The sequence below is a fragment of the Antennarius striatus genome, chromosome 10 (genome assembly GCF_040054535.1).
Source record: "Antennarius striatus isolate MH-2024 chromosome 10, ASM4005453v1, whole genome shotgun sequence".
Lineage (NCBI taxonomy): Eukaryota > Metazoa > Chordata > Actinopteri > Lophiiformes > Antennariidae > Antennarius > Antennarius striatus.
Genome location: NC_090785.1, coordinates 5,296,806 through 5,313,686, shown reverse-complemented (window position 1 = coordinate 5,313,686; position 16,881 = coordinate 5,296,806). Strand labels below are relative to the sequence as shown.

The 16,881-nt window shown below is 42.1% G+C and overlaps 3 protein-coding genes across 10 annotated transcripts in view; 1 reads left to right on the top strand and 2 right to left on the bottom strand.

The window, feature by feature from the left end:
* Positions 1–1,379: 1,379 nt before the first annotated feature.
* Positions 1,380–6,813, bottom strand: LOC137603015 (BEN domain-containing protein 4). Its single transcript, XM_068326183.1, has 6 exons — positions 6,348–6,813; positions 3,776–4,342; positions 2,485–2,576; positions 2,349–2,417; positions 2,027–2,267; positions 1,380–1,745 (listed from the first exon to the last, which is right to left on the bottom strand). The coding sequence occupies exons 1-6, from the start codon at positions 6,811–6,813 to the stop codon at positions 1,513–1,515; spliced, it is 1,668 nt and encodes a 555-aa protein (XP_068182284.1). The 3' UTR covers positions 1,380–1,512.
* Positions 6,814–8,990: 2,177 nt separating this feature from the next.
* On the top strand, positions 8,991–12,234 carry shisa3 (shisa family member 3). The gene is made up of 2 exons (XM_068325959.1): positions 8,991–9,731; positions 10,968–12,234. Exons 1-2 carry the CDS (start codon positions 9,461–9,463, stop codon positions 11,549–11,551), a joined length of 855 nt encoding a protein of 284 aa, XP_068182060.1. The 5' UTR covers positions 8,991–9,460; the 3' UTR covers positions 11,552–12,234.
* A 1,610-nt stretch (positions 12,235–13,844) lies between these two features.
* Positions 13,845–16,881, bottom strand: part of atp8a1 (ATPase phospholipid transporting 8A1) — an 88,827-nt gene continuing 85,790 nt past the window's right edge. For 5 of the 8 annotated variants that reach the window (XM_068324980.1, XM_068324983.1, XM_068324979.1 and 2 more), the window contains one exon: positions 13,846–16,406. In XM_068324980.1, the coding sequence (XP_068181081.1) occupies positions 16,309–16,406 (98 nt within the window). In that variant the 3' untranslated portion in view covers positions 13,846–16,308. Of the gene's footprint in view, positions 16,407–16,881 lie in introns of all 8 variants that reach the window. The other 3 variants (XM_068324985.1, XM_068324986.1, XM_068324984.1) reach the window with 2 other exon arrangements.

The window sequence follows — 16,881 nt, the reverse complement described above, 5'->3', positions numbered from 1 at the left end:
GAAGCCAACTGGTCAAGTTTTTGTGGCACTTCTCTACGTGGCCTTTAATTTGAAGAACAGCTCACACAATACTGTACTTTATAATACACATTTACACAGTACTACCAACGTGGCAAACTCACCTAATAAATGTGGTACATTCAAACGTAGAAAACAGTGTAATGAAGTTAAGTACCAAAATAAATGAACACTGTCAAACTTAAACGTTTAAATTCTGACCCCGGTTGATGTCTTCAGCCACAGAGAGACATAAAACAAGCACTTCTGGAAGAAAGAATGATTTCTTTTCTGCCTGGTCTATTAAATATCGACAAAAAGGGACATTTCCTGTGATTTGATAACACGCAAAGCATCAACACGTTTTACAGTGGAGGTTTTGAATCAAGTTTAAGGCATTATTATAAGGACATGTTCCACCGGTGTGAGGCAGTAAGTCCTCTCACCAGTGAACAGCTGAACACAAATGCATTTACCTTGTAGATTGATCGATGCAAGGCATTTTGTGTGGGGAAGAAGAAAATAACAGAGGAAACACTTGGATTTATAAAATAAAGTGCATACATTACCTTGTAAAGAATTATGAGTCTACTTGAAAATAATTTTAGGAGATTTCAAATGAAGAATTTTGCAATGCTATCCGCTGACCTGCTAAAATCTCAAGTAACTTTAAGTTCAACTTTAGTGGAAGTTTGAAATTAATAATTTATTTGTCTCATTTTATAGGTGTTTGGAAATGGCACACAGTTTTCAGCCAATCCTAAAATCCATTGCAGGAAATGTAAAAAATAGGACCAGCTTTGATCGAAACATCTTTCGACACATGCAGCGAAAGCTGTGTTACAGAGCACAGTGGATCAACTCTGTAGCATAATGCACTTTCTGAAGAATAAACTTGATGCATCAAAAAAGATTCAAAGAAATAAAATTACAGAGGGGATGCCAAGATTACAGGTAAAGAAACATGACTTCCTCAGAGGCACTCCTGTAGAAAGGTTCCAAGTAAAGGTGCTTAGCCAATGACAGAGCTTCACAGAAAGGCATTAAATGCAACTTTCTGCAATGGAGAGTGTCAATGTCAGGCATACCAGAAGTCACTACCATTAACACAATTAACTTCCTTGTGACCTTAAGGTAAAATGTGGAAATATTTGCTGGGATTTCATCCCTAAATCACAACATAAATATTTCATTAACAATGACACAACTGCTCAAAACAGCAAACTACAAAAAAAAAAAGGGGAAAAAAGTAGAATGGAAGACTCAAATTTTCTGTTTAATCCCACACCTTAGAGGCAAATTTGGACCAAATAAAATTCTAAGTATAAAAATGGCAAAAAGCTACAAAACTAAAAATAGGAACTGCTTCAGAGAGACTGGAGTTATATTCGGTTTCATAAACGTCTGGAATGTTTTCTTCACTCAGTAGAGTGACAGGATCAGGTCGGTGTTTTTTGAGATATGTTGTTGTACAGCTACATTTCCGGCATTTGTCTTTTGATTCTTCCTTCGTCTTCAGTCTGACTGACCGTTCTGGCAGCTTTTTAAATACAGCTCATCCTGCGACAGATGTCCATCGAAGCTGTCCATGTAGAGGCTGCTGGTGCTGCTGCCGCTGCTGCCCAGGAAGGTGCCGACTGCTCGGCCCTGGCGTGCGTGACCGACGGCGTCGCTGAACACTTTGTTGATCTGCTCCTCCGAGGGCATCCACCAGTCTGGATTTGAGGCACAGTGCATCCGGATGAACTCTGGCAAGAAGATTTGGAATGAATTGCCAAAGAAATAGACATCCGCAGATATTAAAGCTCAATCTGAAATTCTGCAAGGACCCAAAATAGTAAGATTTTTGAAGTATTTTATCTGGAACAAATACTGACAGTAAATGAGTGGGCAAAGGAGTATGATGAAGGTGTCTACTTTTCAGCAGGTATGTCAAGTTGTGTGCAGACACTGCGTGTGAGACATCGAAGTGTTTCAGGTGTTCTATAGTGTTCCAGCACAATGAACGAGCCTTTCCCGAGTCTCGTACCTCTGAGGCAGCTGACTTTGACCGGGTTGAGTGGTCGTCTCTCCAGGCCGGGATCTCCTGAGTGGACCGAACGCTTCCTTTTGCCCAAACCGCAGGAGAACTTGAGCTCATCCGTGGTAAAGACAAAACGAATCAGGTAGCGCAGCAGCCGCCTCCCGTCTTTCTTAGAGGAGTTGACGGCCTCGTCCCACTGCTTATTAGATATGAAGAGAGGGTAGTTCTCCAGGAGCTGCTTGCTACCCTGCAAGAAAGGAGGAAGGTGAGGAGTTACGCTCCACACTCCTTTATGTAGTTTTGCATGTGTTTGAATGAAATCACATACCTCAAATACTGTTTGTCGCTCTTCTTCCTGCACAAACAGAGATTTCTTTGAATCCAGGCTTTCGCACCACTTTATAGTAGAAATAAAGCAATGAGGAATAATCAACATTTGCTACAAGTGGTCTGCGTCTCCTCACCTCAGTCAGCTGCTCCTCTGGCATCGGCTGGACCAGCTGGTTGTGAAACTCAAGAACAGTCTTAAAGTAGTCGAGGACATTTTGACAGGGAACTGCACAAAAAAAAGCACAAAACAACGTGACCAAGTCATACAACCAAGAGAAGACACAACCCGGCTGGAGTGTTTCCTTCTCTCTTCTGTCTATCGTGTTGCATCACAGGATGAAAGCAATTCTCTTTCTTTATTAGAATTCATCCTGGTTTGGATCTGAGCACCTCTCTGATCGATCACGTTGAATGTGAAGCAAAGCTAGTGGGTCACACTGAGTGTGTTTTCTGTAGCTCTCTTGATTTACTATGTTTGGTTCTCTTAAGATATAACCCAATTAAGCTAGTTTGGAAGCGTATACAAGGTGCTCACTGTTCATTCTAATGCCGTTTATTCTGAATGCCAATGAATGAAGACATGAACAGATGTTTTTTGGGGGGTTTTTTCTTCTTTTTTTATCTCAGGATTTTTCCAGCAGGAATCTGTACACCCCGTGTTTCCTTTTAAACAGTGATGGTGTCATTAAAGCTTATTTGTCATAACTAACACGACAGGCTTTTGATCACTAGCAGCAGGAAGGAGCACATAAGTGCATGATTTATTCATCAGAATCATTTTAATAGCTGCACAATAAGGGACATTTAATGCATACAGATTAAAAAAATGTTTTTAAATGAATTTAGGTTGAGAAAGATGTGCTTAGCATCCAGATTGACTTACTGAATATCTTTTGGACTACAGAGTTCATTCATCCATTGGCCCTTCAGAGACATCCAGGTGAGAACTGGTTCTGGTGGTTCGTATCTTTGCTTTGATTACATCCCGCGAAGGGGATATATTGTAATTACATCCTGCTTCAAAGCGTTAATGTATGTAGTGTTTAGTATTCGTGTGTTCGTCCGTCCGTCCACCAAATATCTTCGCAACCGTTGCAGATAGAAAGATGACAGAAAAAGTGCATTACTCGGACGGCAAAGGGGAAGAAAAAGAGACGATGACCTTGACCTTGAGAAAACTAGGTCAAGGTCAAATTTCAACTTTTTTTTTACAATCAGGGACCGGATAAAGACAGAAAGACGAGCGAGAAGGCCAGTGTGAGTAAGACCATAGATCAAAGCTGGTGGTTTGATGTACCGATGCTTTGATTTGTTAGAATGTTGCAGTCTCTGACTGCCTTGTTTGTCATTAATCTGTAGAATTGTGTGCATGAATTAAAACATAACACTTAAAGGAAAGAATAAAATCTCTGTAAAGCCCTGCACCTGGGACATTCTCCAGCTTGTTGCGCAGCTCCTCGTTCTCCTGCTGCAGAGACAGCACCTCCTGCTCCAACTCCAGGCAGCGTGGACAGCAGCTCTCCTCCTCCTCTTCCTCCTCAGGCAGCGTGGACGAAGGGTGGCCGTACGACTCTGACGGAGTCGGCGAGCCCCAGCCCCCCATGTTGTGTCTCGGAGAATCCCCCGACCCGGGCTCCGCTGACGGACAGTGCTCGTCGTCCAGAGGTGCTGCCAGGTGATGCTGCAGCTGAGGCCCGGAGAGCAGATAGTTCTGTAGGGAGTCTGTGAAGATGCGGAGGATGGCAGACGTCTGCTGCTGGCTTGAATGGCTTTGCTGAACCTCCTCCTCATCGGGGTCCGTGGTGGAAGAGCTCTCTTCAGGTTTAGATTTCCCCAGCGAGGAGCAGTGAAGGCCCTGCACCTCCGTCGGCTCGTCTTCCAGCTTGATGTTAGAAGTGAAGGAGGAGGACGGCTCCAGGAGACGACCGTTATTGAGGAGGCTGAGGACTCTGCTACATTGCTGGGCAAAGGCATCGAGGATGAGACGATTCTCTGCAGATGGCAGGAGAAAACTTAGGAGGTTAGAGGTGAAGGCACTGAGGAAAACTCCCATTAATGAATGCTTTCTTGTTATTAGGTTGTTAATATTGAAGTGCTTCTGTATTAGCGGCAATTGACTATCTTTACTGACGCATTTTTGTAAACTGACAATGCAGGATGTGGTCAAATAATAAATCTGACAGGTCATGAGATGATTGATAAAATAGGAGAGAAGAGCAAAGTCTTAATTCGACCTTTTTGACGAATGAAACTATGTTAGAGGTTTGGAAGAGAGGGAATATTTTGGCCTTTCCCCCCCCTTTCCATGTACTCCTGCAACAAAACTGTTTGATCGTAGTTTCGAATAGCTGTCACCGATAGTCACAGAAATGTTAGCTTGATTATGTTGATTTATTCAGACGTCAATAGAACCTACAGTCACAATATCTGCTGTGACCAAAGCAAGAAATGAAACAGGCGTGGAGTTTCTCTGGTAGTCTGAGCACGTCTCTGTGAGATGATCGCAAATGTTCCTTATATAATGATTAACACTGCCGTCACACACACACACTAGCTCAGACATATCTATAAACCCGGCGCATATGTGTTGCTTTTATTAATTTGCCTGCCATCTCTGTTTGCCCGTCAAGATGGATCCGATATCAGCCCCTTCAACCCACCCTCCTCTCTCCTCGCGCCAGCTCTGTGGCATCATATGAGCTCTGAGCCTCATGAAATTTCATTAAAAAAACAACACGCTTGGTGAAGGCAAATTTATGAGCTCCATTTATTTTAATCAAAACTCCATGGGAAAGGCAGCGCGATGCAATTTGTGTTATTGCTTGGTGAACTGATTGCTGAGTCCTGGGGTCTCTGGGGCTCCTCCTTATGAGGAGGACATCAAGTTTTCTTGTTTGTTTGTTTTTTATCTTTCACGAAGGGTCAATAAGTCGCCCCAACCGAGCAAATAATAAGACTTTGATGTGTCAGGATCAGTGCGAGTACATGATCCGCTTAGTCGGGACTGGGTGGTGCATCTTGTGTGAAATGGGAGGATGCTATTGTGTAAGGCAAATCTAATTTGTAGCATTATTTAATAAGTGAAATTGCAATCTTGTGCAAACTGGATTGGATGCAAATGATGAGCCATGATGTCTGAAACATGGAATTTAAAATAAGAAAGGGATCAAGCCAAATGTGCTGACTGAAGTGGATTAAAACAGCCAACATTGCTATTTGCATAAGGCCAGTGAGGCAATTCCACCCCAGATGGAAATAGGACACAGAGAGAAGAGCCCCGGCATCCTAGCCTTCCCCCCAAAAAGAAGAATGAGGCTACAATATTTATTTTTAGAGCAGACTTCAAATCCTCATGCACATGTTTGTAAATTCTCATCTATTTGATTTTAGATCTTAGATTGGGCTGGAGTGTAACCCCAGTCCACACCGACAACTCGACTGTTTGTGAAGCAACAATAACCAGCAGCAAATTGACTCTGTGCTGCCAGCGGCGATAAAGAGATTAATATCTGATTAGAAGATGAGACGGCTAATCTTTAATTTCATAACTGCCAAGATTAGATTCATGGCTTTCATCTTCGTTCCCATGGACCCACCCTCTATGCCAGGAACACATTTCTTCCCCAGCCACTGAGGAGGGGAAAACAGGGAAACACAGAACAATGTGAGCGAGTAAACACACACACACAGACACACAAATTACCCGGTGTAATTTTTACGCAACACAGGCTCATAACAGCAGCAAATCGATCACTGCTGAAGGGAGGAAGGCACAGGGGATGTGGTACACAAAAGAGATTACTGTTGTTTATCATGTGTTGTTTCCTCATCCAGTCAAGTTTTTGACTTCTGCACAAGATGCTCATTATGTGGCAGCAAAAAATAAATTCAAATATAAACCACTTATCAGAACATGTGGATCCCAAATCTAAATGCATGAACCTACCAGACCTACCAGCGGTGCATCATTCTTCTCTGAATAAGTTTAAAAGCCCACCTGAGCTGATGCTGTAGGTGCAGTCCGGGGAGAATCTGGACTCTGCTCTGCCGCCGCCGGTGCGTCGCTGCTGGGCACCGGGAGGACCCGCCGCCGCCAGGCTGGCCGTGTGCGCAGAGGTGGATGTCGGGACTCTGCTGCTTGGCCTGTTCTCACTTGGGAAACGATGCTGCTGCTGCTGCTGTAGCTGAGGTGCTGTTAGGTGATGATGCTGGCTGCTGCTGATAGCGGTTTGGTTGAGCTGCTGCAGACGCTGGTGCTGATGCAGCTGGAAATGATGAGGCTGCTCGGGATGGAAAGTGAAGTGATGCCCGTCGCCGAACAGCGGCGCCTCCGCCACGGAGCGCGGCTTGTCCGCGTAACGCTTGTTCTGGAAGGTCTTCATGGTGCTGTAAGGACCCCGTTGTTGTCGGAACATCTTCGGAGCGCAGGGCCCTTCATCTGCGGGCTGCATCTCTCTCTCCATCCCCGCTAGGATGGATGTTTCCGGGTCGATGGCGCGCTAGTGTGCGACAGGCAGCTGATGACTTAGAGGGGGGGGGGGGATCAGATCCGTCACTCGTCACTGTCTGGCTCGGTTTCTCTCAGGCACAGGGTGAAGGGAGGGGGGGGGGGTCCTTTACTGACAAGCCGCAGCTCCAATCCCCAGTCGGGAACGCCGACGTTGAGACCCCTCCGGAGGGAAATGCAGGCGGGACTTCTGCGCCGCTGCCGGCCTGCTTTGTAGCCAGCATCCACGCACAGAACAACGGGGCGCGTTAGCGGCTGGTAATCTACAAGAAGAAGGAAAAAACGCAGAAAGAAATCTGACAAACGAAGAGGCAGAGGCCATTTTGCTGCTGAGCTCAAAGCATATGTGCAGCGACACACCTAGACAGAGATTACAAAACCATAATGCAATTTAAAAAAAAACACTCATTTATTTTTCCTTTCTCTTAAATGATGATTGAAAGTGGAATGAAATTAGGATGAGACGATTTCAGTTCTTGGGTTATGAGACTGAAGAGTTTGTTTTAATGATCAATAATAAGATCCATAATTTATTTAAAGGGGATAGTCAGCTGTCTGTGACTAAAGCTAGAATCTACCTTTATGTTAGAAATGCCTCAGGGGGGAGCGACAGCTACCTGGACGCCTGCAGGGATAAAAGTTTGCGTCACCGCACGGGGGCGCCAGACAGAAGGTACAGAATGAACATGAACCCATGGAGGATTGAAATGAACTTTAATTCCCTTTTCAATAAACACCATTCTGTGAGATTTATTCTTCAATGTTAATTCAATATAGCAGAAAGTGATTAATACATACTTCCTTCAGACCTTAAACTCAACAAAAAATATGTAAGTCAGGAATAAAAATGTTTCAAATGTTAATATAGTACAGCTTTGGTTAGTTATAATAATTTTAAAAAAATCACACTTGTACCTGCATGAAGGTCTATCAGTTCATTTAAAGTAAATTGAAGCCTAATTAAAATCCCAGCCGTACAGTAAACCATCATGATCCCCATCAGGGTTTTATTAAAGGAAGTAAAACAAAATCTTCATCCGGATTTGCTTCAGATTTAAGCGGTTGCATTTTTCCAAGGTGGTCAAACCATTTCACCAGGTTTAATGAAAATCCATCAGGGAGTTTATAAGTGGTTAATAGAAAAAATTAATGAATAAAATAGGGAAATTCATAGATCCATCTTTTTATTCTGACCTACGCCGTGATTTGTTTTCCTCAATGTTTGATGGCAATTTGTCAAATACAGTAGTTTCATGTAATCAACACAGCAATGATAAATTAAAAAAAAAAACATTATATAGACGCTCTAGCCTGAACTACCTTCCCAAGTGTAGCGTTTGTACACAAGCACCATCCTGAGATAATTTTCATGAAAATATATCAACTAGGTTTTGTGTAATATCGCTTAAAAACAGTCTATCTGCATTAGCACGCCTGGTGTGAACCTTCAAGAAACAATTCCCAACAATGTAACGCAAAGAAGACCACGTAAGTCATTGTATAAAGACAGTTTAGCATTTAAATTATCTCACTGCTCATTCTTTCAAACTATTGAAGAGCCTTTTGAGGGAAGTGTGATGCAAATGTCCAATATAAAGCTGGGAATTGCTTGCATAATACATTTAATTATTATTTATAATAATTTTAATTATTATACTTTACTAAAATAATAAATAAACATTTAATTCATATAGAAAAAGAACAATATAGGTATTTATAATCGAACGTTCCAAGAAACTAAGAAAGAAGTCGTTTTTGCAGGTACATATACAGAAGACATTTAACAGCCAGGACACCTGCAAGTGGACGCGTAATCGGATAATGTGACGTCATTTGTCCTCAGAGAAATGAAGTATGACAGAACGACACTGTTGACATGTGAGACGTTCTTTTTGACTATGAAGAAATCCATTTTGGTATCGGAAATACAAGTATAACATGGAGCTAGTTTTTCAAGTGAAAAAAGCGTGTTATAATTATGTGTGAGGAAGCAGCTTCCGTAGAAATGAATTTACACTGGATGCCAGTATGCCCGTAGGCGCGACACTTCTCAGCGTTTAATCAGTATTCAAAATCCTTATTTTTATTGCAGAACAAGGTCATTGGAATAATTCGCACTTGTTTTCTGGGTACCTTTGAATTTGCGTCCCTGGGACCCCTCGGCCCTCGAGAACGCGCACGCTGGTTTAATGAGAGTTACGTGCGCGCGTAGAGTCACAAAAGCAGCAAGTCTGCAGCGAGCAGGGCGCAAAAGTTCTGCAGCGACCGAAAGAAGTGTCGTGGGTCTTGATCGATGAAGGTGGAGCATAGGGAAAACCCAGATCGTCTTATTCCCTCGTTTTTTGGATGAGAAGTTTGAACAAGTGTCTCGAGGAGGAGATTTAATCGCGGATTCTCCAGTTGTGCTAAAAATGTTGGCTGAAAGCGGCGCGGATGGTGGAAAGATGACGGTAACATAACTTTACATGTTTGGATCCGGTCGAGTTTCTCATTTAGTGAATTAATCTCAATGAAAAGCCACTGACCCGGTTGGACAAACACGGTGTCCGGCAGCTGAAGTCCACAAGGACGCAGGGGACCGTGAACGCCAGCGGCTTGCCGGGATGGTGCGCCTGCTGAACTGCCTGCTGCTGGGATATCTGACCTGGAACCTGCGGATATCGGACGCGCAGGGGGAGTATTGCCACGGATGGTTGGACGCTAATGGGAATTATCATGAGGGTTTCCAGTGTCCGGAGGACTTTGACACCATGGACGCCACCGTGTGCTGCGGCTCCTGCGCTCTGCGTTATTGCTGCGCGGCCGCGGACGCACGGCTGGACCAGGGCAGCTGCACCAACGACCGGGAGGTGGACAACACGGAGTTTGCAGCCCGTGAGTGTATTTTCTGTCTAAATCAATTAATAACTTCAGTACAGTCAAAAGGTGCATGATTGTGGGTTATAGCAGGATTTAGTTCCAAAGTAGGGACATCATTTCCAACCATAAAACTAGACCGCTGTCAAATTAATTAATGTGAAATGGACGAAATTGGAGCACAGCATATTTGATAATATTAATATTCTAAATGTTATGCAGGATGTGATGTATGCATGTGACGTTTTTCTTTTTAAAAAAATCAGGCTTTTCTTCTAACTTTTGCTTTTTAAAAGTTTCATCTCAGTTAAATTTCCAGTTTTTAATATATTCCCAGTGTTCAATTCCGGCTGTATGTGACCTCAAAGCATCCCAGTCTGGTTAAAGGAAACACATGAAGTCCATTTTTTTTATGTCATACTCACAGCTCATTAAAGTAATTGCACAGGAATATTTAGCAGAAATTAACTCAAAGTTTTCCGGAGATGTATTCCAAGACTTCTTCCACAAACAAACTTTTGAACAGCTCACCAGTTCGGCAACCAAACTAATTAAAACATTGTGAGACAGCAGCTCATTGTATTTGGCTTCTGTAGACACTCAAGTGCTGCACTAGCTCTGTGTTAATTATGAAACCTTAAGGCCGTTTTAATCCTCGAGGTTTAACCAGTTTACTTCAAATTTCCCAAGCAGATAAGCTGTGGAACTATAATTTAATGGGCCGTGTGCTCGCAATTTCCTATTTTAATTCTAGGAAAATATACACTGGCTCATTTCCCCTTAGGGTGCAGTTGGGCTTCATGTGTAACATAACCTGTTTTGTGCTTTGCAGAAGAAATAAGTCAGTTATCGTTTAGGCTTCAAAGAAAGTATTCCATTCTTAACCACCACAAAGAGCAGGATTCACTTTTACCTCATTCAGGATGTAGATTTTAGAAACACTGTAATAAAATCACAAACTTATTTTTTTTTCTTTATAAAGATTGTGGATATTATGTAAAATATAGTTGCAGTCATTGAAATTTTTAGCTGACAGATCCTGATTATTTATGAATTTATTTCTCTGGGACATGTCACACACTATTAAGTGTTTGTTTGGCTCATAAATGCCAGTGTTATTCCTATTTTCAGCTTTTTTTTTTGTAACAAATGGAATGGATTTGGAAAATCCCAACAGTATTTGTCAGGTTCTGAATTGTAGACTCATATGACAGAGAAGCTCCCAAACCCGTCTGTGTTTCCTCTGGCTTCCAGAACCCGTCTATGTGCCCTTCCTAATGGTAGGAAGCATCTTCGTTGCCTTCGTCATCGTTGGTTCTCTGGTGGCCGTCTACTGCTGCACCTGCCTGCGGCCCAAGCAGCCGACCCAGCAGCCGATTCGTTTCTCCCTTCGTAGCTGCCAGGGTGAAACCATCCCCATGATCCTCACCACCGCTCCCCCGAGCCTCCGGGCCCCGTCGCGACAGTCCAGCACGGCCACCACCAGCTCCAGCTCGGCGGGAGGAGGCAGCTCAATGCGGAGGTTCTCCCTTGGAGGTCAGGGTCAGCAGCAGCAGCACGGCTGCCTCGTGTCTGCCACGATCTCCTCGTCTGCCTCCACCCCCAACCAGACTCCTCAGACTCTGCCTCCACCTCCCCCTCCCCCTTACACATCCCCGCCAGCATCCATGTCAGGTGGCGTCCAACATACCTCCACCCACACCCAGATGCAGCTCCAACAGTCGTCCGTGCCCACTCACCAGAGCGCCGGCTTCCTTCTGCCGCAGCAGTACTTTTTCCCTCTGCAGCCCGACGTCTTCACGGCAGCCAAAGGCTTCACCGACTTCGGGCAGAGCTGACAGCGCTCCCAGCAGGAGGATTACAAAAACGTTTGATGGCGGGATTTGCGTCGAAAAGTTAAAACACGATGCAGCGTAGCTGGTGTTGGGATCCAAGGCTTCGGGGTGGCTCAGGGGACGCGGCGAGTTCAACGGGAGGAAGAGAGAGGAAGTACAACAACGCAGATGTGGTCGAACAGCCCGAGGCGTTTGTCCACATCACACCACGCAGCAACAGACCCGTTTAGACACAGTAACAGTTCTGAATGTTGTGCACTTTTCACTCCAATTGGAACCAGATGTCACTGGCATATATTTTATTTTTTTATACATGATTTTCAAATCACCAGCTTAGAATCCTGACTATTTTATCACCTTTTGAAATCGGTTAACCCCACCTAGCACTGTTACCGTCACTCTGAGAATTTGGGCTTTTTATTTTATTGTTGGAAACCAAGGAGATGATTTGTTGTTGACAATCGCGAGGACCTCTGAGGACCTGATACACAAATGACATTTTAATTTTGAGGAAATTTTGAACTTTTTATATGTTGTACAGGCATTTTAGCAGGATCATGTTGATTTCTCAATTTAGAGTGAATAAAGTTTTTTCAGAACTCTCTGTGCACTAATATATGTAAAGAAATGCCTTTTAAACTGCATTTTTGACATCTGAGCAAAAAAGAGCCTGCATTCTAAGAGGTCTCATCATCACTCATTCAAAAAAAAAAAAAAAAAAGGAAACCGGAGCAGCTGGGACTGAGCAGCAGCTCCCTACCTGTGGCTCGTTCTTGCGCCAGACTTCACAGAAGGAATGCGGCACAGAGATCAGTCATTGTCAGTGTTCAATGAGCATGGTATGGTCGCAGTGTTAAAAACAACTCGCCCCAGAAATAAAGGTTTAGGTTGCAGCAACAGGTATGACAAAGTGTCCGCAAAAACCGTTCTATTCTGCGGCTGTCTGTGAAATGGACTCGGTAATCAGCGTCTCATGAAACCCATTGTTGTCCCGGTTAAGCCGTTTGCTTCTACTCTCAGGGTTCCCTTCAGTCTGTCATCACTGGACCGTTCAAGGCTTCCACAAGTCAATCGGTACAGCCATCGATGAAATGAATCGACTTCGCAAATTTTACATTCTGCTTATAGAAGGAACTTGAAGTTGCCAGTTTTCAAACTATTTCCTGAATCTTTCAGAAAGTTGGAATCTTTCCCAGCCATGAAAAAAACCCAAAAACTGTTCACCCTCTATCCCAGATTATCTGTGAAGGTGGGTATCCTGATTTTAGCTCCTCACACACTGAGACTTTCGCTTGACTGACTTCACTGGAATTTATTATTTTATAGCCACTGAAAAACCTTTCACGTAAAATCATTCACGTCACCGCGGTGGCAAGAACACATCGCATATTCATCAAATCAAAACCATTTTTTAAAATACTATTTATAAAACTTCGCACTACAACTAGATATACATAAAATGTTTCACTTTTCTATTTTTGTTTCAGATATCAGTACTGGAGTCACAATTTCTACTCATGCGCACATATATAATCCAATCATTTGTTAACCTGTGACCTCCCCAAAAAAGAGTGAAACAACTAATAAAAATGTTCATTCTGATCACAAGACCATCAACAGTAGATGGAAGATTTGCCTTGGTCTCTATTCTGGAAATGTGACAAGTTAAATCATCACAAAACACTTGAATAACATCAAAATGAGATACGTTTTAAGCTTTGCAATTGCCAAAAGTAACAGTTTTTTTAAATTATGAATTTAAATCTCATAAGCCTTAGTGAACCTAATTTTTAAGCTCCAAAAAATTAGAAAATACAAGATTGTTTTAATATTAATAAGATTGTAATGTAATCATATTAAAATCAGAGGTGTTACTTTCAGCTTTGGACAAAATGTGATATTATTAATAAAAAAATAAACGCATGGCATCTTCACATTGGTATCTAATGAATTATAGATGATCTGTATAGATTTTAATATTTAATTGAACTTAATTGTTTAGAATACAATAATTTCCCACTAACATATCTTCATGCCTGAATAAAAGTGGTTTCCTAACATATTTAGTAAAAGTAATCTCATGAATCTGAAATTAAAATCTGTTGCATGAACATCCCTACATGTGTGAGATCCACACCAGCAGCAGATCAACTAACCCCCATCGCCACAACAAATAAGGACTGTATTGGTTTCATTTGTTTGTTCCTCCCTGCCTTTTCCTGTTTAGGTTCCTACATGTCCTGTTTGTCCCCAAACACAAGCTCGAGATGACACAGCGATTACAAACCTGCAAATACACATAAAAATAGTCACGATGTTCACATCATTCCTCCATGACTGTAGAGTTTATTTTAGTAGTCCTTCATGGTAGTAAAAGACAACACTTACTAGTTTGCAGTCCCAACATGCAGAACAATCATTGCCCAAAATGACAGAAAAGAATGAAGTATTGAAAAGAAAGGTCAAAGGTGCGTCTTTTTCTCTTTTGTGAAGTGATTGATATTTGAGGAAGAATCAAAGTAGTACAGTAAACATTTCAAAGAACAGTTTGTGTTATCCATTCATGCAGCTCACGACTTTCACAGACAGCAACGTGTTTCATATTTTCTTAAAAAAAAGAAAAGAAAAAGAAAGCAACAGCCTAAGCCTTCCACATTCAGTAGTGTGAAACTTTTGGACGATGATAACCGATTCAATTTTAACATTGAAGCGCAGGAGGAGACAATAACCAAATAACCACTCAGAAACACAAAAGTGCTTTCCAGTGAAGCAAAGATACACAGCATGAAGAAAACAAGTTACAGACATGTACACTGAAGATAAATCATATACCGAAACTAGAAAATACCATATACATATTACTGAAGAGGTACAATAAATGACTTGTGTAATATCTCCTGTTGAAGCAAGCGGAGTATCAGAAACTCCTACAGTCGAGTTTGACCACAAACGCAACCATATTCACAGTCACACCGCTCTCTTTCCTATATGGGCCATGCATCATCACACAGTAGTACACTATAGCTATACCTGGATTCGTGCAGACGGACAAAGGGAGCAAGCGTCACCACACACACACGCACACGCACACACATATATATAAATGCATCACACTGGGACGACTGCAAACCCAGAAGCTCCCAGTCACGCATAGAGGACACAGACATGCAATGTGTACACAGACCTTATACACACTCTCTCTCTATCTCACGCACACACACACACACACACATGCATGTGCACGTGCAGACAATAAACTGACATGTTCACACACGGCATCAGAAATCTGATCTCCCATAGGGAGAAGAAAGCAATCACACGGACATCACAAGTATTCATAAATGAAGCTGTAACAATATCAATATTCATATAATGAGACATTTAAGAAAGCTCGGTTCCCTCATTCGATCTATGCTATCCTGCCAGTTTAAAAAGAAAAAGAAAAAAATATTAGACAATTCATTACAAAGCCAGTCAATGCAAAATTCATACATCTCCAATATAAAAATACAAATCCACAAAATAACTATAGAGACAAAGTCGTTTTGATATTGTTTGTGGAGTTTTCCTGGCTAATATATCACTCTCCCTTATGCTAATGGCACTTACGTTGGGATTAAATCTCCATTTTAAGGGAAATACTATCATCGATGTGACCTTCGACGGGACCGTCGGAGAGACTCCTGCCCAACTAATCTGACTTCATACATGTGCCGCAAGGCACTCTGTAGTTTTCACATTGTATGAGTGCAATACTGTGGTAGGGAGTGATGTCGTCTTCACTAGATCTGTGTGTGTGTGTGTGTGTGTGTGTGTGTGTGTGTGTGTGTGTGTGTGCGTGTGCGTGTGCGTGTGCGTGTGTGTGTGGAGCACTGGTCTAAACTAGCTGGCAAAACTATTCTTGGCTATCTTTTTCTTCTACAAGGGAAAAATTGGATATAGGCACTGTTGTGATTATTGAGACAGGAGCTATGTATGGAATGCAGTTATTTGTTAAGAGCAAGGATTTTGCTGTAAATCAGTGGAAACAGGACTACGGTAAGTTCAAAGAAGCAACATCTTAAAAAAAATACATAAAAAGGAAAAAAAACAGGCACGAAAGCTACAGACTTTAAAAATGAAAGAGAAATATTTTCAAAGAGACAGAAAGGCATGAGTAAATGTAAGGCTTTACACTACAGATGCTTCATTATGTGCAAAAATCAAATACAAATGTCTGCTCTGAAGTGGTCCATTTGGTGTTGGAATACACTTAGGAGTGTGAATACATTTGGTTTAATGTTTTCCGAATTCACTAGTACATGGAAGATTGTATACACGACTGCTCTTTGGCAATCTCCAAGCTGCAATCCTCTAAAACTTATCACTGTCCAGTGTTTTGACATCTATACACAACGGTGCTCGGGAATTTGATTTCAATGATTCAAAATGACTTTCAATAGTGAGGTGTTCACATCAACAAACAGAGCAAGAACAGTGAAGAGCTTCAGACCATAGACCACTAAGAAAGCACAGTGCTCGTTATGTCTGTGGACACACGACTACAGCTGATTGTGAACACAATTTCTTTTCTTTCCTTGTTTATTTTCCCTTTCTTTTCCCAAAAAAGACGATTCATTATCACTTTCCTGTCCCTTTTATATTCACGTTGAAAAATTCCGTCAGTCCTGGAGGCGAGTCCGTGCCTCGTCTTCTCCCCCTTTAAGCTTCAATGTGTCGCCATCCAAAGTAGCTCTTGTGGCTCCAGGTTGGCCGGCGGCTCACCACTCGTTGGTCCGCTGTTTTGTGGTGTCGTAAGCTCTGATGACTTCAGACTGAGACACCACTCCGTTCTCATCTTGAGAGAAAGCATAGCCATCTGGAAAAGGATCAGAGCATTTAAAATGAAAGTCATTCAGTAAAAAACAAACTCAAGATGAGTGAACAAATGGACTGAACAATGAACAGAAACACAAAACAATGGTTGAACAATTGGAAGTTGTATTTATTTGCATTCTAGCTTAAAGTTGAGAAGATTAAAATACCTGCATTTCATTATGTGTTGTTTTTTTGTCTTGTTTTTGTTTCTGGTAAGTCTTAGGGAATTGTGCTTTCTTAATTAGAGTAGTAATATGCAATTTCCTCCGGGATTAATAAAGTATCTATCTATCTATCTATCTATCTATCTATCTAATGGCATTTAAATGACTTCAAATGGTGATTCTCGATTGAAATTTAATAATGATTTAATAACGAACAATTCAACTTACAAACAACCTCTCAGAACCAATTGTGCTCATATGTTGAGGACTTCCTGTACTACTACTAGATCTTATCCATTTGATTGAAAGAGG

What these genes read in the sequence shown, in the direction of transcription:
- shisa3 (XM_068325959.1), top strand. Translation starts at nt 9,461, where the DNA reads ATGGTGCGCCTGCTGAACTGCCTGCTGCTGGGATATCTGACCTGGAAC. An exon ending in CAACACGGAGTTTGCAGCCC is followed by an intron (nt 9,732 to 10,967) that starts GTGAGTGTATTT and finishes TCTGGCTTCCAG; the next exon opens with AACCCGTCTATGTGCCCTTC.
- LOC137603015 (XM_068326183.1), bottom strand. Translation starts at nt 6,813, where the DNA reads ATGGAGAGAGAGATGCAGCCCGCAGATGAAGGGCCCTGCGCTCCGAAG. An exon ending in CACCTACAGCATCAGCTCAG is followed by an intron (nt 4,343 to 6,347) that starts GTGGGCTTTTAA and finishes TGCCATCTGCAG; the next exon opens with AGAATCGTCTCATCCTCGAT. An exon ending in CAGAGGAGCAGCTGACTGAG is followed by an intron (nt 2,418 to 2,484) that starts GTGAGGAGACGC and finishes TCTACTATAAAG; the next exon opens with TGGTGCGAAAGCCTGGATTC.